Source organism: Lineus longissimus, chromosome 5 (genome assembly GCF_910592395.1).
Source record: "Lineus longissimus chromosome 5, tnLinLong1.2, whole genome shotgun sequence".
Taxonomy (NCBI): Eukaryota; Metazoa; Nemertea; class Pilidiophora; order Heteronemertea; family Lineidae; genus Lineus; species Lineus longissimus.
In genome coordinates this window covers 5,490,654-5,516,385 of record NC_088312.1, presented here as the reverse complement: position 1 = coordinate 5,516,385, position 25,732 = coordinate 5,490,654, and the positions used below count along the sequence as shown (strand labels likewise).

General features: G+C 39.6%; 2 protein-coding genes across 3 annotated transcripts in view; both read left to right on the top strand.

Annotated features, from left to right (window-relative positions):
- The window catches only part of LOC135488454 (dynein axonemal heavy chain 1-like), a 42,505-nt gene extending 37,662 nt beyond the window's left edge, over positions 1 to 4,843 (top strand). For both annotated transcript variants that reach the window (XM_064773073.1, XM_064773072.1), the window contains 3 exons: positions 2,286 to 2,396; positions 2,616 to 2,850; positions 3,924 to 4,843. In XM_064773073.1, the coding sequence (XP_064629143.1) occupies positions 2,286 to 2,396; positions 2,616 to 2,850; positions 3,924 to 4,045 (468 nt within the window). In that variant the 3' untranslated portion in view covers positions 4,046 to 4,843. The remainder of the gene's footprint in view (positions 1 to 2,285; positions 2,397 to 2,615; positions 2,851 to 3,923) is intronic.
- A 2,666-nt stretch (positions 4,844 to 7,509) lies between these two features.
- LOC135487472 (cyclic AMP-responsive element-binding protein 3-like protein 2) lies at positions 7,510 to 24,924 on the top strand. Its single transcript, XM_064771154.1, has 9 exons — positions 7,510 to 7,749; positions 13,706 to 13,910; positions 16,099 to 16,407; positions 17,474 to 17,643; positions 18,753 to 18,896; positions 19,600 to 19,727; positions 20,127 to 20,220; positions 20,441 to 20,624; positions 20,771 to 24,924. Exons 1-9 carry the CDS (start codon positions 7,642 to 7,644, stop codon positions 21,085 to 21,087), a joined length of 1,659 nt encoding a protein of 552 aa, XP_064627224.1. The 5' UTR covers positions 7,510 to 7,641; the 3' UTR covers positions 21,088 to 24,924.
- Positions 24,925 to 25,732: the final 808 nt, after the last annotated feature.

The window sequence follows — 25,732 nt, the reverse complement described above, 5'->3', positions numbered from 1 at the left end:
CTGCACTTCATTATAAAATGTTGTCTTTTGGCCTTGTCTGGTTCAGCTGCATGTTCACAACTGACATGAAAATATTGAATTTGACCTCCCTAGTCCCGACTTGATGTGGGAGAGTTTTATATTTCAGCTGCCCTCTGACTATTTAATTAGTCTATTTAAATGTCTGAGTTGGAAGTAAATGAGTTAAATGTTCGTCTAAGTTGGTTAATTTGAATGGTGGGTTGTGTTTGAACAAAAAACAACCGTGTTTATTTGTGTCTGTAAAAATTAAAGATTCTTGGAATGACTTGAAATTAGAGGTTATCGATATGCATCAAGCCGTGTTTGGTATGAGAGTAAGTTGTATTTGTGCATGCAAAGTGTCATTAGACTGAAAACTTGCTGCTGTGACTCCCCGAATAGCACAAGCAGCAGTCACCTAGGAACTTAAGGTATGCAATCAGAAGATCATAGAACAAGTGAAATGTTTTTGAATCAATTACAATTTTGTGTTAAAGTTCAAGGGTTAATGTGCTGATGAATTTGCTGACGCAGGTTTCAGCCGTTGGCTCTCATTAGCACATGTTACTTAGATCAATGGCTACTCAGTTCCAGATCAATTCAAAGTTACTATAGCCGAGACACAGATGGCATGAACAATTGATATGAAATCACAGCAGGTCATTAGAATTATTGGATTCTTGCTCGGGTGTAAATGTATTGTAGCATTCGTAATTTGTTAATTGTCATGGCTTTGGGTCATGTGTCAGAATATGGACATTTTCGGAAAAGGAGGAGAATATGTGAAAGTCGTCAAAGTTTGTCAATCTGGCTACTGAGGTGATTGAGATGGGACTTGCCCTCAAACCTAAAGAATATATGTAAATTCTATAAATGTTACAGCTTGGATTGAATGGACTATTACCAAGGCTATAATGAAAATGGGCAGGAGAAGTGCCATTTCAAGTCCTTAATGGTGCATATACGGTCATCAGATGAATTCTCAAGAACTGGCCTGTCGCAGAGATGAACAAATTGTCAACTGTGGCCTTGAAATGACATTCCTAAAGTCCTTATCGGGCATTCATTATATTATAGGTTCATCATACTAAATGTATGATATAATGTGAAGGGCATACTTAATATACATTCAATGCCATTGTTTATGGATGTCATGTGAATACTGCATGATATCTCTGCTGTATCCTGAATAAATAGTTGAAAAGATGATTCAATATAACTTCGAACCACGCTCAATGAGCAGATCTCAGCCCCAGGCCTGCTTGGTCATTGAGTAGTTGCGTTTCTTGGACAGGCTATCTTTGCACTTAAAATTGAGCTATAATAAGTTTTAGTTTATTTATCTCATTTCTGATTAAAAAAAGTTGGAATGTAGAATCTGACGTTATGTCACTGACATGAAACTGGGAGTACATAGCCTTTGGTAATGCTTTAGCTTTTATGGTAAGGCACAGAACAGAGTGTAGATCTAAAATGTGTTTTCTTAGTTGTTCTATAATGCTTAAATGCCACTTTAAAGAAAGAATATTCACTTTGGCACAGTATGTACATAAATCCAAATTGTTCTTTATTTGTATTGTAACCCTAAGTTATGATAGTAAATATTATATCGGTGATCCCTGTGGCTATTAGTAACCTGAAATGTCGCAAATACCAAACACTCCCCTGGTTTTAATGCCATGAGTATGTTTGTGCTCTTGTTATAAGTCTTTCTTACGCCAGATTCATTTCTCTACACTTATTTTGCCACTGGAGACGAGCCTTTCATCTCAATGTCATAATGTTGCTTTTGATCTGAGCACATTCGTCATAAACTGGGTCCTCTCTGTATATGCAAGATCAAACAGACTTGCATTGCCGACTGTCCTTTAGATCCAACATCCAACTTCCCACGGTTTTGCATCACTCCATTCTTCTGCAATGATGAGCATACCAGAGTTGTCAAAGTCTTTTAAGAATTCCCCGCAAACGAGCAATTTCAGTGCCTGTGACCTGTTATTATAATCGCTGCTATGTGCTACAAAAAGATCTCTTATCTGCAGGAAAACCTACGCTGGGATTGCTATGGATTGCAGGTTGCTGCAATCATCTATTCTTGTCGCAGGCATCTGCAATGACCACTGCAAATGATCTATTATTTTGCATGCGATCATGATCGCATTTCTCAGTTAGTGAAATTGCTTGTTTGTAGGGTGCCTCAGGAGTGAAGATTGAGGTAAAAGGGCAGTTTTTGTCCCCTGTTCAGAGCATGCATCCACAGTAAAATCGTCTCTGTTTCTTTGTAGGTTTTCTGGATCTCCGGATTCTTCTTCCCGCAAGCCTTCTTGACAGGAACTCTTCAGAACTATGCCAGGAAGGAGGTGGTTTCCATAGATACCATTTCATGGGGATTCGAGGTAAGAATCTGTTTAAATATCTGTGATTGTTGTGAGAGAAGAGGTTTGATATCAAGGTGAATCATCGAGAAAATCTTCTAGCTTTATGGCATTTCTGTCACTCTGAGTATGCTCAGTAGCCCTTTCATTCTCATGAAGTCACTCTTATTTTAAGACTTCATCTTATTTTAGTTTTTGAATAAATGTCAAAACTGCTCAACTTCAAATTTGCTCTTTCAGGTGATAGACAAAGAAGTGTCTGAGCTTTCCAAGAGCCCCGCTGATGGTTGTTATATCCGAGGCCTGTTTGTTGAGGGTGCTCGATGGGACTCTGACACTTCATCCCTTGCCGAGTCCATGCCCAAGAAGCTCTACACAGACTTTCCACCATTATGGCTCATTCCCACGCCCAATAGGAAGCCTCCAGATTCAGGAGTGTATGAGTGTCCTGTCTATAAGACCTTGACAAGAGCTGGTGAGTACTTCAAAGGGCAGGATTGTTGCAGTTTAGAAAGAAATTTAATTATGACAAGAGAAGAAATTTTGTATCGTGATTGTAATGGAGGAGTTACAGGACGTGCTGTAGGGCTGGCACTTATCTGTTTCAGTGTTTTTATGATAGGTCTGCAAAGGAAAAGGGAATAAAGGAAAAGGGAATAAAGGAAAAGGGAATAATGGCAAGAAGTATGGTCCGAGCAGATAGGCAGCTCTTACCTTGAAAGATCCTTCCGGAAGTGTTTATTTTATTTTGTTTCAAAGTCCCATTTGTGATAACCAGATAGCCAGATAATTAGCTGGTATGTCTATAATTATGATTTATTTGATAAAAACATAGGGGTGACCACAGATTCAGTCATTCCAATGGTCAGTTATGGTGGAGTCAAATACATAATGTGCGGCCACCTGGGGAGCAGGCTTTATGTGATGGTCCCACAGCTTTACATCTGGGCACACTCCCTTTGTTGAAAAATATTAGATCTTCTCAGAAATATCCCTTTGACTTTTTGGTTTGAGCCAGGCTGGGCAATCGGCACATTCTTGTCAAGGATCATCGATTAAGGACAAGATAATAGGCCTTTTCTATGGCACGGATGTGCAGACCTCTAACAGCTTTTCCTCGCCCCATAGGTTTGGGTGATTAATCCTAATTTAATTAGAGTGCAATCCCTGGCACACCCCAGGCCTGAGGGGTCATACTTCAAAGAACATGAGGGGGTCTAACTTTAGGGGGTGAGTGTCTGTGGGTCCTAACAAACTTTGGTGGACCGCAGACTATTACACCACAGTCAATGGAACTGTTTGTTGCGTCTCCCTGAATAGTACCCGGTACATAATTTCCAAGAAGTGGTTAAATGACGCAAAGGGGGTATTGACAATCAAAGCACAGAAAAAATGAATGGCAAGTTGCTACCCTGGATTATCCATAGCATTATCGGTGGTCCTAACATTGAAAATAAAGGAGTGGGTAAATCTAGGCATAATTTCAATCGTTTTGTAAATAAAGTGATCCGTTTATAGATTAATTCTAACCTCTGCCTCATCTTTCAGGTACCCTATCTACAACCGGCCACTCAACCAACTTTGTGTTTGCTATCGAAGTTCCGTCAAACAAATCCCAGAAACATTGGATCGAACGAGGCGTGGCCATGCTCTGTGCCCTCAACTACTAAACGCTAAAAGGGACATTTATGGACCTCTAGTTCCATTTTGAACTTTAAAGTTTTTGTTTTGTTGAAATTTTTGATTGGAAAATGTTGAAAAGAATTGTTGCATTTGCCGTCTGCGACCACACCTAGAATTAAACATGTGGAGTGAATTGATTCTTCAGTCATTATGTGAGAAGTACATACATGTATGCATTGATCAGATTTCAGAAACATATGGCCAACATTTGTCTTTCCCACAATGACTTTTTCCATTTCATTGGTTGTGATATATCATGAAAAACTTTCTGGGAAATTCTATTCTGGTTTAGAGGCTTGAGCAGACTTGAATTGGGATTGATTTCATTGATGAAATTTCTCATGTTAGACAGTCCGTACATTTAACTTATGATATTTGTATATAACAACAATTGACATAAATTGAAAAACTGTACATTATTTGATTTGTAAATTTGTTTTGATTGTTATGAACACTGAACCATCCATTTATCTAAAAGATTATGTTTTGTGGAGAAATATATATCATTTTGAATTTGTTGTTTCCGTCCAAGAAACAGCTTCACTCAGTCAGAAGAAACATTGATCAAATATCAACTTATAAAGAGCCTATCATTTCTTGTATGATTCAAATTGCAGTTTATTTTTGTTCATGAAATATTCTTCCCGTCATTGATAAATTCCGTCCGGCTGTTGAATTGTGAAAGCTAATAATCAATTTGTTATTCATGTTTTTGCACATGAAATATTTCCTGTAGACATTATTTTCACTGTTGAGGATTTACTATTAAACTTTTATAAAAAATACATATATTTTCTTTAATCTGTTATACAGGGTGGAGACAGAAAGGGTTAATGTGTGCATATACTAGGACCTTTGCCTCCACATAGCAACACCCGAATTAAATATCGTCAACAAAAAATGTCCCATAAGATCATAAGATCAAGTGCCCAACAGGTTAATTCAAGTTAAATCTGAAAAGAAAACCAACCATGCTGAGAGAGGACAAGAATGGACACAAGCTACTGCTGCTTCAGCCTTAGTAGAGTGATATATAATAGTGTATTGTGTACAGTTCTTTTGTTATTTCACTTGACTTGGTAGAGTGGTATGGAGTTCTGTCCACCTCACCCTATGTTGGCTCATCATGCCTGAATATCTTGAACATCTACGCCCAATTTAGCCTGTCTTTAAATTCATTGTTGTCCCTGGGACAATAGACACCTGTGATGTTGTTCTCTTATCAGCACAATAGATGTCAGGTGAACTATTGAAAATTGCAACTGGTTGGGAATTTCCCAAATTTTTCGGACCATTTGTTTAATTATTGATATCGTTTGACTATACATGTACTTGACCCAGCTTGAAACTTTCTGTCGGGCAAGGCTCCCAGAATAGGATAGTAATGTAAACCATCAAATGTTCTTCCTCTTTTGAACTTTGCCTTGTCACAAGGTTAAGTATGAACTACAGAGAGAAAAGCTCTCTCTGTCTGCGCATAACATCCAGGGACCTAGTCCGAAATGATAATAAATTCATTTTGGTAGTGATATTTTCATACTGCGTACTATAGTAAATGTTAATTACTGAGCAACTAGACAGTTGATGGTATGAGCCAAGGCCGTGCAGCTGCTGACTCTATCTATAGTACTCTGTCTATATCACCCAATTGGATTGCATCAGATTGTTCTCAATGATGACGGTGCATTCAGTCTGGTTGTGACTTTGTCCTCAAAAGACCACTTTGGGATGAACAGCCAAACACCACAGAATCTCTTTCTGTGTGAAAGAGCAATGATAAGGATGATTTGCCTTGAGCTCTTCAAGAGGTGTCACAGTGGGCCAACATATGGCAGGAACAGGAAGAAGGTACATTTTCACATCTCACAAAAATGGATTTTTGGGGATTGCCCGATGGGAAATGGGCCCTGAGACAGAAACTGGAAACCTGGAAACTGGAACAACAAACCTTCCTTGAGTCTTGGATGTGATACTTCCTCAAATCAACTAGTTTACTCAAGTGATCCCATCCCGTCAGTCTGGTTGTGACTTTGTCCTCAAAAGACCACTTTGGGATGAACATCCAAACACCACAGAATCTCTTTCTGTGTGAAAGAGCAATGATAAGGATGATTTGCTTTTAGTTTTTCCTCTTCAACAGGTGTCACAGTGGGCAGGAACAGGAAGAAGGTACATTTTCACATCTCACAAAAATGGATTTTGGGGATTGCCCGATGGGAAATGGGCCTGTCAGAAGGTGCTGAGGTGTCCACATCAGTCCCATGAATAAATGAATTCATTAAATGAAATACATGTTTTTTTTATTCAAACAATCTTTCCAGTGGTTCATCTTTACCTAAACTGATTGGAAAACACAATACAAATTTGATAGGGTAGGGTCTTCACCATAATAAAGAATTTTTTTCAATGCCTCATGACTGACCCGATTTCAATTCCATGAAAAACGAAAAAAGCCCAATCATCTTTTTAAATCTCTTGGACGCTAAACCGCATTAATCATTCCCATGGCCTAAGGGCACTCAGACTTGGGCCTCTATCCTTCCTATTGGTCTGGTTGTGACAGCATCTCCTGTCTATAAGCCTGGTTGTGACAGCGTATGCTGTATCATCAGGTCTGGTTATGGTATGGTTGTTGCAGTGTCTGCTGTCTCTTCAGGTCTGGTGGTGCCTATGTCCTGATATGGTTGGTGTGAACAAAGCCTTCAGTAATCCACCAATAGTTTACTGAAGTTTTTATTTCGCTGGTATTATGGGCAACAAATATATTATGGAGGCTCTTATTGAATTTTACAAAGTATTCTTGCCCCTTTTGACTCTTGACCATGCCTCTCCATGTGCCAGCCATGTGCTCAGAAGCTTGTATCCCAGAAATACAACCATGTGTAGTGGAACAGCTGTTTGATGTTGTTGAATGAAATAATCATTCCGCTCTGATTGGCTGGATGGTGAGCCATATTGTGAATATTCAATGAGCGCAAGGAAATTCCTTCGCGTTTCTTGCAGACGACATTTACAAATCTCCATCTAACTTCTTTCCTGGTGGAAATAAAACATGTGAATTGATCAGGCGTGTTTTGTGTGTGTATATATTTAGATACCCAGTCCATAAAAACTGAACCAAAAACCACAAAATGTTGAATTGGCCTGATAACATCCCTGCATATGTTTGCATGTCTGGCATACCCAATTAGCAACTTGCTCTCTGATTGGCTTGCCAATTATCTAGTGCCGACGTGGCTATAAAGTGATGGCGGTTGAGAAATATTCACACAAATGACTCAAATCCAGGTTGGCTAAAACCACGCGTTCTAAACCAGCACATGAGTTAACAAAACCCGAAAAGTCAAAACAGAAACTAGTGACATTCCTATTTGTGGAGTATAAAAGGAAACACTATTTCATTTGTGACCTGGATTTAAATTTGCGGATGGATATCAATTATCGTGGACGTAAACAGTGAATCGTCCTTTTGCGTCAGGGAGTATCGGAGCGCGACTCTGGAGAATCCTGGTAGTGCCTGTCTGGCACCGATTTTGACGGACTTCTGACCCCCGGAACGGACCTACGACCCCCCGAATTGGACATGGATATGTACTGTTTTGATCGCAAACTCAATGAGTTTGGCGATGGTGATTTTAACGATTTGCTGGACCACGATATATTTGACTCAAGCCACACTATGCCGACTATGGTAAGGATGTTTATGCATATACATTGTATATTGGTAGTACAAACTGCAATGCGAACTCCACGCGTATGGAAATAACGACATGTGACTTTCATCTAAATCAATCTAATTAGCGTTGTTGATTGGATTATTTCATTTTCAGGGTATTGTATTGTTTAATGAAGGTATTATGATAAGCCCATGTAGTTATTCTTGCTCAGGAACCTTTAATTGCTTTATTTCAGCAAAAAATCTGGAACTTAAAATCAGCTGAGCTGTTAAGTGTTGAGTTGGGAGCTTGGTGGTCTAACCCTGTTATTTACGGTTTTTCTGACAAAATACTGCGAAAAGGTTTTCCCCTTCGAATGTGCCCACATCCTGTTCTCATTTTCCTTTTGAAAGATTGGAAAAACTACCTGTTCCAACAAGGATGTTGTTTGGGAAAACACTTGGCACAGTTCCAAAGATGTGTTGCTGACACGCCCCCCCCCCCTCAGCATGCTCAGTTTCCAAAACATGTTTTAAGTGGTTTAACTTTTTAGACCCTTTAAGTATTGTGGTAATAGGGTGGACCTTTAATTGTAAGTTGTTTTCTAGATAACTTGAACTTGGCAGTCTTCCCAGCCAAACCATGCTGTCACCATGTGGTTGTTCCCATTGCGTGCCATATGTTAGACTTTGATCATGCTTTCATATCATGTTATCTAGGCCTATGGACTTCACTTTTCTATCCATTTTATCACGTTTCTTGATAATAGTAGGGCCTAATTCAAATTCACAGAATATGTTTATGCATGGAGGTATTATTAAGAATAATACCTCCATGGTTTATGTTCGTATTGTTGTGTTTGACGATAATGATGTCAACAAATGTGATATGTTTATTGTTTAAAACATGGCAGCTGTTTCTCTTGTGGTTACAAGTGGCTGTACCCCCAGCCCCCCATACCTGGAGATGTCGTTATTTGTCATGCAAGACTGACAAAGACTGAGTGGCCTAGGGGTTCTCTTGGAAATGTTGTAGACTTTGTATAGGACTATTTGTGTTAGTTGGTCTTTGTTTTTGGCTCAGAGTGTTTCCAAGCTCAAAAACACATTTTTTGTTGGCAAATAGTTGTTTACATTTTAAAGTACCACTACCAGTAGTTTTTATGTCACGTTAAGTTAAGGGTGATTGGGATGGTGGCTATGAAAATAAAAATGGGTGTAACTTTTTAAGAACTGTCCAGACAAAATGTTTTGGCACAATATTAAGATACTTAGTCTAAGCCATTAATAGAACCCTTGATTCAATGTTTTTGCCTGCAATTTTGGTGACGTCTGTGTGCTTTAAATGGAAGTTTTTAACTTCATTTGTTGTAATGTTGTGTCTAGGTAAATAGACTTACCAGGTATTTGCAACAGTAGCCAACACACAACCAAAACAAGCTAAGAATTGGCACAGTTAATGAACCCTAGTATGATTAACATTCGAACTCTTTTTGGGTATTTGCTCATTGATAGGCGATGCCACACTGATGAACAGTTAACCAAAACCTAACAAGAAAGACATTAAAATCAGCTAACCCGTCCTATTTCAATATGTCCATGATATAGTCTGTCGCCTGGTGTGCCGTTATTGAATAAATCACAGCGCATCTATAATATCATATATTGATATCATAAACTAGGCCCTTTGGCTGCCTTTTGATGAGTCATCCTGAAGAAGCCACAACAAGTAAGACCACAACAACTTTTTAGACACGAATGTAGAAAGGTCAAGTTTGCGTGGTTTCCTATTTAGAATTACTCCCATCAGGTAAAGATCAGACTCTATAACCTTTATACTAAATGTTGATTATAGTTCTCCCTTTATATCACTATAAATATTGTTAGATCCTATTTTTCTTTGGATAATCAAGCTTTTCTAACATAAAGAAAGGCTAATTAGGAAGGACTCTAAACATTGTCTCCTGGGTGCGTTGACATTTAGCTGCTCAGACATGATTATCTCAAAACTTTGGATGGACTTTGGAGATGTTATTGGACAGTTCTCGCTGAAACAGCTGATCTCCACCTCTAGTTTAAAGTGAATACATGTACCTGGATCTTAACTCTCATGGTTTATACACCCTTTAGACCCATTGAATGTGCAGATGGTAATTGATGAGATCAAGTATGCAACTTGTAGTGATCAAAACAACCTCAATATATGTCACTCCTGGACTCATTCACTTTCCACTGAAGAGTTAATGAGGTGAGTCAGTATTTGTAGCCATCAGATCAGATGCTGCAGTGTGATGTATGCTTGTGTGCAATGAATAAATGATATCAAATAAGGACCATGGTTTATGTGAGCGTGTATCCAGGGTGCATGCATCATTGATTGATTGCTGGGAAAGAATGCTGTCCCTGTTCCACACCCATGCCTGCAGCATCAGTGCCATCATTGGTAGGTGGCAGAACCACTCGATTTCAGGGTTGATGGAAGCATCAGCTTGTCATGCAAGGCTCAGTGATATGTTCCTTTCAAAGATTGGAAGTGAGGATCAATGTTCCACCCATGCACCCATGCCAAATATCAGTGTCTTTTGGCACAATTTTACTTATGAGACCAACTTGGTCCCCCCCCCCATTTCGGTAACCTATGGATGTATTTGAGAGGCCTGGTGATAATAATTAAGGGCTTGACCTTGATGTAACATTTGTAATGCTTTCATTGTGTTGGTATGACCTCGATGATATAAGGGGAGACACAATTGTCAAGTGGGAAAACCTGTTCTAAAGGCCTACAAGTTTTGCAACTGTTGGTGTTATTAGGCCTATATGTGTTTGCTGGGAAGAAGAGATAGCACCTGCCAGCATCCACTTCAGTCTTCATCAGAAGTGGAGAAACTGAACTGTAATCCTGACGTCAAGTCCTATGCCCACAGGTGGTAGGTTTGGGGGGAGAGCACTGATTCTCTTAGTAGAAGAAGACTCATGGTTGCTCAAGTTTAGATCTTGGTTCAGATTAAAGTGCCTTGCTTGAGGACCTAAACCAACTTGAAAGCTGGAACAGTCACATGCAGGCCTAGCATAAAACTTTACTTTGAAGATGGTGCCAGAACACTATTGCCATTCATTGATCAAAAGTTGCGTGATGAATTGAATCCACGAGATCATATCGGGGTGTTTCTCTAGAAACGAGCTCGTTGTCTAACCTTCAGGGGTAAATTCCAATAAACAAACTTTGTAGTCTGATGGTGAGTGGGAGAGAAACAAAGATTCCATATCAACTGCTTCTCTGTATTACAAAATCAACACATTATTTTTTGTCGTCTGTGAATGAGATCATGAGCAGGAAGGATGATGTTCATATTATTTCTAAAAAGGGCGATGCCATGATCAGTGACAGAACTGCAGTGGGGGACTGCTGCAGAACGATAGGCCTATTTATAGTTAGTGGGTTAGGCTTCATCCATGCAGTGAATGTGATGGTGTGCGGCAAGGGATGGAGTGAGTTTTAGTCCCTTTCGAGCCTTTCCTACGCAACATTTTGAGATACTACATTCTTTGCTTAGGTGCCCTTGATACCCATGTGTCATGTGTTGATGTTCTGATAATTTACTTGCGTTTAAATTCAAGACAGACTTTGAGAGAATTCTGACCCAGACCTTAGACAATGAATGAGAAAATAGGCCTAATTGAGTTCAGTGTGAATTTTTTTCTTCGATGGCCTGATTTGAATTTGAAATGACTGCATTTAATATGATGATAGAGGCATGCAGCTGCTTCCAAATAGTTTTAGTTGGTAGCCCTCTGCGTGTATTGTCATGTGATGTTTGCAGAATGTTGTTGTATGGGGATGATCACTTTGTTGAAATTCTTACCTTCCATCATAGGCCTACAAGTAGGCAGATTTTAATTGTGTCAGGATGAGGGCTACTGGACATGAGTCAGCCTTTTCTCCTGGACATGTGAACGTTGGTATCATTTTCCAACCATTCTTCACAAGTTATGAGGACAGGAAAACAGTTTCCTCTAATGAGATTTGGGTCACAGCTCGCCACCGTTTTTGTGTTGTGTTGTGTCTGCCTGTGTCCTGCAGATCAACATCACTCTGTCTCTGTCTGCGCCCACTAAAAACAGCTAATTGAATTTAGCAGCAGGCTCTGGGATGAGTCTCACAACTTCTGAGTTTTGAGAGGGGTTCCTTGGAGCTGACTGGAATATGTTGCAGCCAGTTGCCTCGGAAACTGGCGGTGAACTTTACGATATGACATGAAGATGCTCTATCCTTGAAGCTATCATAGTTGTGGATAATGTAGAGCGCAGCAGTTGTCCCATCTGGGATGACCAGAGCTACATGTAGTAGGCCTATCATAAGGCTCTTAATTATTGGAAGAAGCATGAACAATAAAGATAATCAAAAAGAGATATGTCTAATATGGGATTGAAATTCTGGTCAAATCCAAAACAATCCTGTCACCCAAGAAAACGGGTTGTCTAAACCACACCCAAACTTAGATCTGAGAAGTGAATTAAGGGCTTTCAACGAATATACATGTATTTGCCTGTGCCAAATATTCGAAAATCAGTTGAGTGATTTTGAATGGCCCACCCGGCATTGTTATCTTGATGACGTACTTGTCTCCTGCTGTCACTATTCCTTAAAGGAAGACCCTACCATTCTTGGTTGAATGAATGGTCCTTTTGGGTGGATACTAACTTTACGCATTGATCACTTACAAAAACATTCCAACAATCATAATACATGTATAGTGACGAAACTGGTCTTGTTATTGTTTGTGGTTAACTGTCAGGGCCAGGGCGAGACTTGCTTCTGCCTGGGCATTGAGTAGTTTTGGGTATAGATCAGGAACAAGTCACAAGTCATTTATGATTCATTCTGGTCAACTGAAATAAAGAGCTTACATGTATTTTGAAAATGTGGGATGGATTGAAATTCAGGAGAAGAGGATTCCCTCTACTATTTTAGCCTTATTCAGGCCAATTGATGTTGGCAGGACTTGGGTCAGATGAAGCACTTCATCTCCTATATGTACTGGTCTGAGCCAAAATAGAATCAAACAAAACATCAGACAAGTAAGTTCTGATATCATAATCGTTAAGGCATATAGTTTAGTATCCACCCAAAATGACCCCATGGACCTCACAATGGGAGTGTCAAGGAATTGTGACAATTAAGTATGTCATCAAGTTTAACATAGAATGTCTTTGGCCCAGTTTATAATGCTTCTAGATCATTCTGGCATGCAGTTAATTTCTGTCTATTAAAAATCATCATAGAAGTCACTTAGCAACCTGGGAAGTATATGGGGTCATGTCAGTTCTTCTGAATAAAAACAATAACATCGTATTAATACAGAGTAAATCAACCCATCTGGCCTAATTTTCTGCTCCAGAATTGTCTTTGCCTGTGAATCACGCTGAGACGGCTGAGCTGGTTGCTCAGGCGTCATCATGTGATGTCTAACCTTCAGATGCAAATAGCCCCCCTCCCCCCATCAGGGAGATCAGTCCCTTCATGTGCCTCTGGTCCAGCTTGCAGCTGTCTCATCTACTGATGCACAGGTGTTTTGTTTCCAAGATTTACTATGCAAGCTTGCATTTTGATTATTCATTTTGTCAGTTTTATGAGTTTCAGCTCAACCATCTGACTTTGGAAGCATGTATGATAAAATGTCTGAATTCAGCTATATTTAGGTGCAGCTGAACTTATGCTGATGGAGAGACCACCTGTTTGTCCTTTTCTACAAGTATAGTGCAGACCCTGCAGAGTTGGGTAAAACGCGGATGGTGCCGTCACTCGAAAGTACTAGCTCCTTCAAATTCCAGCCAGAATAAATTGTCATCCTCTTGTAGGCCTCCCTTTTTGTTACAGATTGAGAACCTTTCTGCCCTTTTTAAGAAATCTTTGGTGAAGTGATGTCGTTGTCTCATTAAACTAAACCACATGTTAAAAGTTGTCATCATGTCCGAAACTTTCTCATTGCAGAACTTGGATGACCAATACAGCATGGACCAGGACTGGCTGAACAGTTTATTTGAAGACCCAGTCGTCCTTAACGACAAGATGATGTCGGAGGCTATGCAGCCACCCCGCATCACATCGGAACACAGCTACTCGCTGTCAAACAACAATTCACCATCATCACCACTCGATCTTAACACAAATTGCAAAGCGGAACCTCTCGGATCAGGTAATTCCTGTTCTTTATCACCTTGCAACTCCTTCCTATAAAATTTTGAAATCAAGAGCACCCTGACATGGCGTTCTTATCTTGAACTTCACAAATTATACAGTGGCGACTGTGTTGTCAAGATCGGAGGAGGCAAGTAGTCTTTTGGCTTCGATATTCTTTTAGGCTGTTTGTGTGTGCCCATAAAATCATGAAGAGTATTCAGATATCATCCACAGAGCAAACGGTATTTCTGGCCTTCAAAAATTCGAAATAACAAAGCAAATTGCTTTATCAGAATGCCGGAGGTTTATCTTAATACTTGAATAATCCTTGAGAATTTGCAGTGTGTGCAATGTTAGGTGTTATCAAATAAACATTCAATTGAAATCTTCATATAAAACAAATGAAAGATAATAAAAAAGCTGTTACTATGTCATGTTGATAATTCGATCTATTATTAATTGTTACATTGTTTTCGGAGATCATATCTATATCATAATACTATAAGGCGGCTCGCTAAAGTGCCATTTGGGGGTCGTGTTTCGTCTCGAAATTTTGCACGTTTGCAGGTGATATGTTATCCTGATGCAACGTCATGTTTATTTTCGGAAATTTACTTCAGCGAAGCAGTAATGAGGGATTTTTAATCGGACACGGTCAATTCTCCTTATCACTCACGGAAGCCAAGCCATTGCTGTTCAGTTATGCAGGGGATTAATGAATCACCTGCACTCCCTGTTGGGTGACTAACACTACCTGTTGAACGGCTGGCTGTAGGGGGATGATTGGAACAGCCTGTACACGTGTTGACCTGCTGAACCAAGGTTAATGTTATTTTCAATCCACGATTGTAGGTCACCTGATCTTCGAGATTTCGCGGGAAAGAAATGGTAAACAAACGCATGTGTGCAGTTCAAATGTAAACAAAAATGTATTTTGATACTTTTGGTTGCTGGACTTGGGTTTTCCCGCAGTAAGGAGCTGGGGTCAAATTGATGGTCTATCGTATATTGGTACTGTATTAGCCAGAGCTAGCCCTTGATTATGAAGGGATTTTCAAATTAAGGTTACAATGGTATGTTTATGTGCTCACCACAGCTTTCAAAACTTGATGTATCTGAAGAGGCACTCTGAACTTGGCATGGCCTTATCAAGGAGCTGCTCACGGTGCTGAACTTCTAGCTTGCCTGTCGACTAAGTGCCTTGCCCGAGATCATGCTACATGTAGGAGGAGCACGCATTTTAAAGTTTTAGTAGTGATAGTGCAATTGGTCCGAGCCATTTGGAGGCCGACATGTGAAGGCCTATCTGGGTTCTCCTTCATCTCCGTATAAAAAGGGGCATATTGCTGACTAAGGAACGAGGTATATTCACATTGCCTCATCATCTCATTCGGACCAATTGATTTACTTTTATATGCACGCATACAGCACGCCACAGGGTCCGAGTCTGTGGACAAATGGTTGGTTTAATTTGTCTCTTCGATATTGCTCCTTTGATATTGCATTATATTTTCATTGCAATTCAATCTATTCAAGGTATAGCCCTTTTGAACCTGCCTGCGCCACGGGTACAATGCTAGTCCTGATATATTGTGACATTCGAGGGTTATTCAGAACTCATGGTGAACTATGGTAGTTACAAGGAATTCAGTCCATTTCAAAGTCTAAAGATCCCCAATGTAGTCCTTGATCCTGCTGTCATGGTTCAAGAACAAATGCATCAAAATCTTTTCCTTGACACTTGATAAGTGTATTTATACTCATTGAATTGGGCTGAATATAGCTACAAAATGTCAAAGTGCCAGCAGTATTTTTGCATGACACTGACAGGTCATATTTTAAAACTTTTAACCTCTGACTAAAATGTCTAGTTAAAAAGTCTGTCAGGGCAATGATGCATTACTATTTTGAAGTGTCAGTAATTCTTGATTTATACCCATGCACTTGGCTATCATACTAAATAATGAAAGTGAAGTTTAATTGACCTGACTTATTGATCTTGGTTGAATTGTAGATATTGGCCTTCCCTAATTTTGGTCAAACGCTTCTGGTATACAATCTCCCCTTGATATCACCTTCAGTGTGTGTAGTCCCTCGATAATGATAATGTTGTGTTCTAAGCCTGGTGGGAGGATGTGTTTTATCTCAAAAATAATAAGGCGCGTAACAAATGAATGTCCTAACTTTCCGATATCTTTTTACAGACATGGAAACGGAAATCTTCATACAAAGCAAGCCAACCGATATGACTAAGAAAACGATATCAGAACATGAAACAAAAACAACGATTAAACAGGAAATAACGACGACAACAGACGAGTTACATGAAACGGAAACCAAACCGACATCGCAGATGACCTGCTACATGAAACAACCAACAATCGTCTTGGCCACAAATCGGTTGCCACAACAACAGCCAAATCAGACGACGATATTACGGCAAGAGAGATTGATCATACCAAAGTTAAATATAAAAGTTGAACCTCTGGACTGTGTAGACGCAATGGACACTGGTGAGTGTCATAGTGGTCCCGCCTATTTATTTGATGAGGAAATATTCTCCTCAGCGTTGATTCTCAAGTAAGGCCTGACCTCCGAATTGAATGAGTCATTGATAATCAATCACAGATCCATATGTTGATTTCTGTGGGCATCTCATGGTACATGTTTCTGTTCATATAATATGTGGAGTTTTCATGGTATGTATGTGTCCTTTATCGATATGAGAGCTGATCAAATTCACTATCTTGACATGCAGCATTGAAGTGGAGCACGTGGGACTGGGAATCTATATGCATGTTTCGAGACTTGCAGCTGTGAGTGTCATGTGATGATTATCATAATTCAAATCTCACTTGTTTGGTCATGGTAATTTACGCTGTTGACATACATCTGTGCATTTCCGATCGCATTTCTAAATATAATGTATTCTTTTCCTGATGCAAAAAAGTGTATCACATGGACATTTGAGCAATAGATCCCCTTAGGATGGTATGACATTTGCCAAAATTAAGCCAAAATTGGTAATTTCTAAATATACACTAAATGAAGAATTGAAATGAAAGATAAAATCGATGATGAAAGTTATTCTTGACCTTTTTCAAAATTTGTCTGCATCTAGGACATTTGGTGAGGTGAGACTGGCTAAAAAATAAACCATCACTTCACTTCACATTTGTCTCGTCTCGATGAAAGCAGTGGGCAGGCCTGAGCCAGTAGGCAGTACACCTACGCACACAGGCTCTGTAACAATCCGTCGTTAAGTCCATCTGGCACACCCTTCATTTGATACCAATTCGTTGGATCAATATACTACTTATGTTCAATCGGCAGACAAATATTTTACGAGAGGGAAGGTGGAAATTAGTTTTTTTTTCTCTACAGGTTTATCTAGTATCATGATTTGATATAAAAAAACCATAAATAAGTTATCTGTTGCGTGCTTTTGACAATGTTCATTGAGAGAGAAATAAATCCTAAGCTGTAACTAAAACCGTTCGGTCATTGGATTATGGCTTGATACGTGTATATACTCGATTTCTGCCTTTGCTTAACCAATGGCGCTTTGCCATATTTCAGGTATAGACAACGTGAGTCTCCCTCCAACCCCTCCAAGCAGTAATGGCAGCGACAGTGACGGCAGTCTTAGTCCACAGCGGTCATGCCCCTCCAGCCCTGTCAGACAAACAGTCCAAGCTAGACATCACCACGCATATAAAGCAATCACACAGCCACTCTTTACTAGTCCAGTAAGTATGGTAAAATGTCTCCCCTCCACACACTCCACTCTTCTCTCCACACTAAAATAGCACTGTGCAGGTCATCATCTCTCAGTCTCACAGACCTGGATGTAAATAGTACATGTATCCCATGTACTTTAAAGTGCAATCTACAGAGATTTTATAAAATGTCCCATTGTTTCAACAGACGGGATATCAGTTCTCGAAATTGTAGGTTTTCTGATTGCTTCCAAATGTCATGGGTAATGTAGTGCTGTCAGTAATTGAATAATATTGTGGGTAACTCATGTTTGATTGGGTTCATTTCTTCGTTAGTATTGCTATCTTTCATTAACAGTTTACTTCATTTCTTTGTGATGAAGAATACGGATGTTGAGCATCCCCACAACTCACATAGGCCATCATCACATAGGGTGGTTTCCCACAATAGAATCAATCCCAAGGATTAACTGGAATTTGTATCAGTGCCCTTCCAGGCCCACATACCCCAGCATTCAGTTTGGTTTAAGACAGGCAGTCCCCTATCTTACCAGGAGGCCTGCATGTTTATACCCACCCACATCTTGTTAAATAAAAACTAGAGCAATTTGAGCAGGGTCATCACCCTTAGTAATTGCTGCAATTAGGTGCCTAGATGTCTGGTCTTAAACAAGTTCAGCCTTGCATAGAAACGACCAGCTAATAGTGACATATTTCCATTCACGTTTTAATTTTCAAAGCAAGCTGCAGGCTGAGTCTTGTCTTTAATAACAATGGCCATTATCAGAATCACCCATGACCTTTAATTGGTGACCAACTTGTTAACTTTCCGGTTTCTTACAATTTTGAATTGTATACACATGCTCAAGAAAAGAGTGAAAAATTAGTGGGCATTGTTTCCACGGCATGTTGCTTTTAGTCTTAGTCACCGGACGTTTGAAGTATGAGAGTAGGAAGATCTTGGCATTTCCTCAATAAAAAAACTCGCAAATTATGTCTGGTGTGAGGACAAAAAAAATTATAAAAAAATATGGCTGGAGGAAACACAATAGAAGAGGATCAAATAATTGGCTGTACTGTCGGACTGGTCATGTTATATTCGGGACCATGGTATTTAGTCTTTTTGTGTTTCTTTGCAGATTCCTCAATCAGGCATCTTAATATTATCAGAGGAAGAGAAGCGTACTCTCATATCAGAAGGTTATCCCATTCCTAACAAACTTCCATTAACGAAACAAGAAGAGAAAAACCTCAAGAAAATTAGACGGAAAATAAAAAATAAGGTGAGCGTTTGTCTGGATATTGAGGTCAAAATATGTTGGTTTTGTTCTACACAGACTGACTGATCGTGATGAAATGTCATGGCCTACTTCCACAGCAACTTGGAAAATGAACCCAGACAGATGCAGCACAACTCGTGTTCTACAGCTATGTATGTAGGAAAATGACACTCTGAACACAAACTACGCCTGAAGTCTGAAGCTTCCAGCCTTCAGGGGCCCTAAAATCGGGAGGGGACGTACTTATATGACATATTATGACATATAGTGGCATAAACCACTTTAGATCAAAATCGTGTCTGAATGACACTGAAGATACTGAAGCCCTCGGCAAGGTGTTGTGTTTCTAAAAGTGTGGTCTCCTGTTATCTCAGTTGGTCTTACATTTCTATTAAAGCTCTTAGTATCAGATATTGTTAGTCTGTTTATACAGTCTGCTCCAAAAGGAAATACATGCCCTGATTATGCCTATGATAACCATTAAATGCTTGTATGATGCATTACTTTTGTACAATATGAATTGGATTACATAGTCCTCAATTATTTGGTTTGGGGTACATGCCTTAGGTTAGAACAGATCATTGGATGATACCTATGAAACATTACAAAAAAACATTGTATATATAAATGTTCAGGACTGTACCTTGCAGCAATGCGATATATTCAACAAACATAAATGCATAATCCCATTATTGTCTATATTTAGATATCAGCACAAGAGAGTCGGAGAAAAAAGAAAGAATACCTTGATTGTTTAGAAAAGAAGTGCGACAACTACACAGCCGAGAACCAAGACTTGAAAAAGAAATTAGAAAACCTTGAGAATAGTAATAGGTAAGCATCTCTTTGATGAGATTGACGTAATGAAGAAAACATGGTCAAGTGTTCTGATACCGAGGTGGCAGCACCATACAGTGAAACGTTTTTTCAGACGTAGTGTCAGTTAAGGCACCTGTGCATCAATTGTGATAGTCAAAATCTATACAGAAGTTGAGAAAGTGGACTGGATGTGAAAATCACGAGGAATCATCTTCTAAATCTGCATGAAACACCAGTGGTGCCATTAGCTTTTGTGTACGTGGCATTTCACTTTGTGCTGCATTCATTTTCACATCGTCTCCAATGGTGGATAAAGCGTATGCACCAGTTGGGTAGCAGCAGAGTATACAGTGAACACTTTCCATTTCAAGATGATTACCTGCCGTTGTCATTATAGTTTCTGTCTCCTTGCAGGTCGTTAATGTCACAGTTACACAAACTACAGGCCCTTGTTGGCAAGGTGCGGCCATCCAATGCCTCGTCGACACAAACAGGAACATGTCTTATGGTGAGCATAATTTAAGATTCACTCTTGAAGCAATCTCCTTGTGCTTAGTCATACATTGAGCTAGATCTTTAAGTGATGTCAAGGTGCATCTGGTTCGGAACCAAGTTGACGCTGTCCTCATCAGTGCTTTTCAGTAAAAATACCAGATCAGTGAATGTTCCTGGAATTGCACGGTTCTGCAAGTATTGTCCCTGATATCTCGACTTGTCCTCCATTTCAGGTGCTAGTTCTATGCTTTGCTGTATTCCTTGGAAGTTGGTCGCCAGCAACTCTGATGAACATTGGTTACACCAACACGACACCTTCATCCCCATCAGGACCCCCAGCTCAACGCCCTAGTCACCATCCTGTCATTGGACCGGAAACCAAGGGAGCAAGGGTTGACATGTATGCTACACCAAATAGTAAGTAGTCGGGGAAAAAGACATGGGTTTAGGTGGCCAGTTGCAGGATTCATCGAGAATTTATTTAATGAAGGTTTTAAAAGATCGTTGGTTGGTTTTGCAAAAATGATTTGTGTCACTTATATTGTTTTTCTCTCTCATTATAGAAAGGTCAAGAGTCCTACTATCCTTCATGGAAGACTTCGACGATTCGACCTTATATGAACCCTACGGACCAAACATGCCTGTCATGTTACGAAACAGTGGAGAGCGTTTACTGAAACCAGATGCAGGCTATGAAGATTTGCGGCCAGAGGTACCGAACGCTCGGCCTGATGACGTTGGCCATTTGGTCAGGCAAGTGATCACCAAGGTACTTCCTGATGGGAAGGTTATTCACATGGAAACAACCAATGGAGAAGTGTCGGCAAACATCACGGCTCAAATTTTACAGATTGAAAGACAAGCAAACGCCACAGCTTAAATTGACATTATTTGGACAGTTTGGTGGCTGTCTTTGTGTAAGAAGTAGCTCTGACCGTCTACGTTACTTGTTCGGTTCGGAAAAGTATAAAATGCCATGTGAGAAATGCGTTGATAGCGCTGCTATGTTGCATAGTGAAGGAAATATGGTGCGGCCAATGAATGTACTAACTGCGCCAATCACAGGGATGCGCTAAAGGCGCTGCCTGCCGGTGAGGTACGCATATCGTCATAATTCCACTGCTCATCTCTGGCCACAGTGGGCACAAGTTCGTCAAAATCAACAACATCAGTTCATCATTTCATAAGTTCATCTAATCATGTAACACAAACTTTTATAAAAAAAATTGAAAAATGAAAAAATCCTCATAAGTTATTGTGACCAATTGACTTTTAGTTACTGCCAAGTCTCAAAAGTAGTGCATTCTTTGTGCCTTGTATATCTCAGTGAATAACCTAACTGATGTATACATGTAGTGGTTTAGTTCAAACCTTAGAAGTGCTTTTCTCAACATTGAGTTTGTTTATGTAGGAAGATTGATATGTTATCGTGTTATTCCTCTTGCATGCTCTTATGTGCCGATGATCTTTATACATACATACTGTTGGGTAAATGAATGAAAACTCTTGCCCATGGGCTGTCAGTGCCCTATGACCTCTGCGTCGTTGCAATATGACCTCTTCGCTATGGACGCAGACGGAATGATTGATAGCTGTGTTAAACTGCATGCATTGCATAGTTAACTATTGCTACATGTATGTATGGGTGTCAAACATGCCTTTGATTTGAAGCATTATATTGCTTCTAGAGTCTTGTAATCAAGTTCTGTCTGATTATAATATCAGATATATTCTCAAAACCTTGCCAAAAATTGATGTGAGGTCTCAGATCTGGTTAAAACTTGTTTAGACATGGCACTGCGTTGAATGATTAGTCCAGGTTTAATTGGTTGAAGTTAGAAACTTGACCAATAGGTTAATTTAAGATATTGTCTTTATAGAGAGTTTTTATTCTTAATCAGTGTGCAAGTTACCTGATTATATGTCAGTTAAAGTATTTGTTAAATATTTGTGTGGGTCACTCGAAAGCAAGTTGTCCTGAGCGATGTATGCTCTGGTCATCTTGGTTAGAAAGAATTTCTAGATGTTTTTGGCAGTGAGGGATACACATAGAATGTGCAATCACAGAAACAAAATCTGTGCTAGTAGAAAAAAAAGTGTAAATACTTTAAGAATGTTGTTTTTATCTGTTCGAGTGGAGCAGTCTATATTTTAGCATGCCTACAGCATGTTCTGTCTACGTCTTGGTGGGGTGTCTTGTATATACCTTTATCAAGGTGTTGGGAAGCTTTCTGTATTTTATAAAACTATAGATTTATCAAGTAAGAATAATGTTAAGAAAGATGGGTTGTGAGGCTTTTGTTTGTTTCATTGTTGACTTGTTTCATTGTCGACTTTTTTTGGAGTCTGATGAAATTGAGAGGAATACAATGAATGTGAAGTGTCAAACTATGTTCCACTTGTATAACTATCAGTGCCGGTGCATTTTTATTATAGGAACGAGACAGATTGTGCTGGCACAAATGACCGTCTTGAAAAGTCTGTGACTTAGACTGGTGGAAGACAGGAAGAAAATTGAAACCAGTACCAAACTTAATCACTGTCCGCTATTGTCCACAAACTATTTGTGTTGTGCTTTTTGTGAGATTTTTAAGAAAAGGAACAAAATTTAGGCGGTTAAGGCTTCCATGATACTATTACTATTTGAAAGGGAAGTATTAGAAATTTATCTGAATTCCTTTGTAAATTTTTATGTGGATGTGGTTTGGGTTATACATTGAAACCATCATCTTATCTCTATCTGTTCCAGGTTAAGCTGTTTTGAATCGGTGTGTTAATCTCTACACTTTGGTGTACATTTCATGTGCACAGTTCTTGTCAGCTTGAATTGAAATGGGTAGAGGTCTGAATGTTAGTTACCTTTCATCATGAAGGCTGTGCATTGTACAGTAGATGTTCTGTAGACATTTATGTTGTGGTGGTTTGGTTGATATTTTGTAAATAAGTCATGACTTGTCTTCATCGCAGAGATGCAGGTTGTATGACGCCGAAACTAAAAATGCATTGGTAGGAAAGAACTATTCTAAAAATGAAAAATTAGAAGTTGACTTAAAAAAGTAGCAAGTTTGGCTAGAAATTCAGCCCTGAAATTGCCGTTTTCTACTGTATTGTGATCCTAATTGTCAAATCAGTATTTTCCTTCTTGTGCCAACTAAAATGCAGTCTTGCTGTACTCTCTTTGTGATAGTGATGTTCTCTTTACCAGCCAACAGGGAATAGGGTAGCGGCATCCCGTTAGGTGGTACTGATTTTCACTAGGGTGTATGTCAAAATGAGGTCAAACTTGGACAAACGTTGCAACAGTGCTGCACCCAAGAGAGTGACAGTCAGTGCAGAGTAAAGGTGATAACTCAGTCTGTGATGGACGATTCCAATGAAAGTAATAGCAAGTGTGATCCAGACTTCTCTAATTGACAAAGCCTGATGATCGTTCCCTGCTTGGCTGGTATTGTTCTGTGATGCTTCATATAATGCTTTAACAGATTGTTATCCTATCTCCAATGATCCAAAGGCCGCCTTCAGAACATCGCACTGATGTCAACTGTATGACGCTTGTGGGTGAGGAACCCTTTGAAAGGTTATAGCCTACCGACTCCAAGATGTTTTGTTCAGAAACCAAACAACTTCATTTTAGCCCCTTTTTGGTTTACTCTCAACTGATTAACTTGCAAAGAAGTGTCAAGTGTTAAGGTTGATGGTTCTGCTATTCTGTTTTCATTCCTGTGTCTATAGCTTGATATCCATGTAAATACCAAATCTATTATATTCAAATTATCTCTATGAAATATCTTTCATATTCTCCAAAATATTCTCTTACATTTCTTTGTACACCTAAATGACCCAATAAACATCTAAATCCTTTGTAAATCCATTGAATGAACACAACAAGCGTTTGTGAATGATGAAAAAGTCTGTACAAGGTCAAAACATTGGGTGGGTAGGGGGGGGGGGGGTAGGGGGTGTGGAGCTCTGAATGAGTATGTAGATCTGATAATGCTTCTGCTTTGTAAAAACTACTTGAAATTTATCTGCTCTTTATTTTTTTGTGGACCAAATTATACATGTATCTGTTACGACATGCAATGTTTTCACTCGTTGAAATACTTGGACCAGTAGAAAGGGCAACCAACCTAGGAACAGGGTAAAATAGTTGGAGGGGGTACACTTTTCCTGGTGTTTGAATGAGAGAAACCATCTGTTATAAATGTATCTCAAGCTTGCCAGAATCACCTAAGTACTATTCCTGTCAAGAAGAGTGATGACTTTGGCAGGCTTGGGTGAAATACATTTCTAAATATGTAACTGCTGTCTATTTCATTCCTTCCAAACTCTTGATGTGAACTTGTCAAAATGTCAGATCAGGTATAAGTAGTTTAAGTTTTTCCCACCAGGTGTCTTGTTGACATGGTTTTGGTGACTTTGTGCTTTCTAGATTTCTTGATTCCATAAACTTGCATCTGGTGGAATGATCTGGAACGACAAATTGCTCCCACTCTTGCTGCGGAATATCTCATGTAATCTGTAAGGTGGCCTGTACCTTTAAATGCAGCCGGAGTCAGAGTGACACCCTGGTCTTGTCCTTGTCTTGAGAATGAAGATGAATGTTTCCTAGTCACATAAATGAATGACTATCTATATTTTTCGAAGAATGTGTTGTTGGTTGAGATGAGAGACAAATGTAGATGACTGAATGAAACAAAAAATTGTATATATTAGATTCTGATATCTTTGTTGTTACTTTGTCCAGGACTGCACTCGATATAAACTGATCTAACCAAGTACAAGAAGAAGAGAATTACACTTGGAGGCGTCCTTGATTGATCCTCTACCTATTCTTACTTCCCCTTCAGTGTCAACCTTCTTGCCTGACAAAGGAGTCTGTTATTCCTTACTGGCAAGCTCAATTTGGAGAGAATGGGCTTAACCCTCATGTTTTTGACTTGATTGTGCAAGACAGGGACCTATTCCTCTGACTACACCATCAAAGACTTGTGATAGACGGGACTATTTCTCCTGAAACACCAGCCACAAGTTGAAAAGGGCATGGGATTGTTCCTCAAACTACACCAGCCACAGGTTGTGACAGACATGGGAAATCAAATCTGAAAGACAGGGACTATTACTCCTGCTTCACCAGTCACAGGTTCTGAAAGACGATGTGAACTATTTCTCCTGCTGCACCAGCGACAATTTGAGAAAGACCGAGGACTATTCCCCCTGCTCCAACAGATACAGTTTGTGAGAGACGGGATCAAGTTTGAAAGACGATTGTAGTCCCAGGCTGGGAAAGACAATGGGCCAAATTGTGCAAGTCGGGGGACTATTCCTCCTGCTACACCAGCCGAAAGACAATGAACGGTTTTTGAAAGACTGGGCGATCAAGTTGTGAAACACAAGCGACTATATACCTCCTGCGCTACACCAGGCAGAAATTGTGAAAAAACAGGGGACTACTCATCCAGCTACACCAGCCACAAGTTCTTAAAGGCAATGGACTGTTTCTCTTGCTGCACCAGCGGCAATTA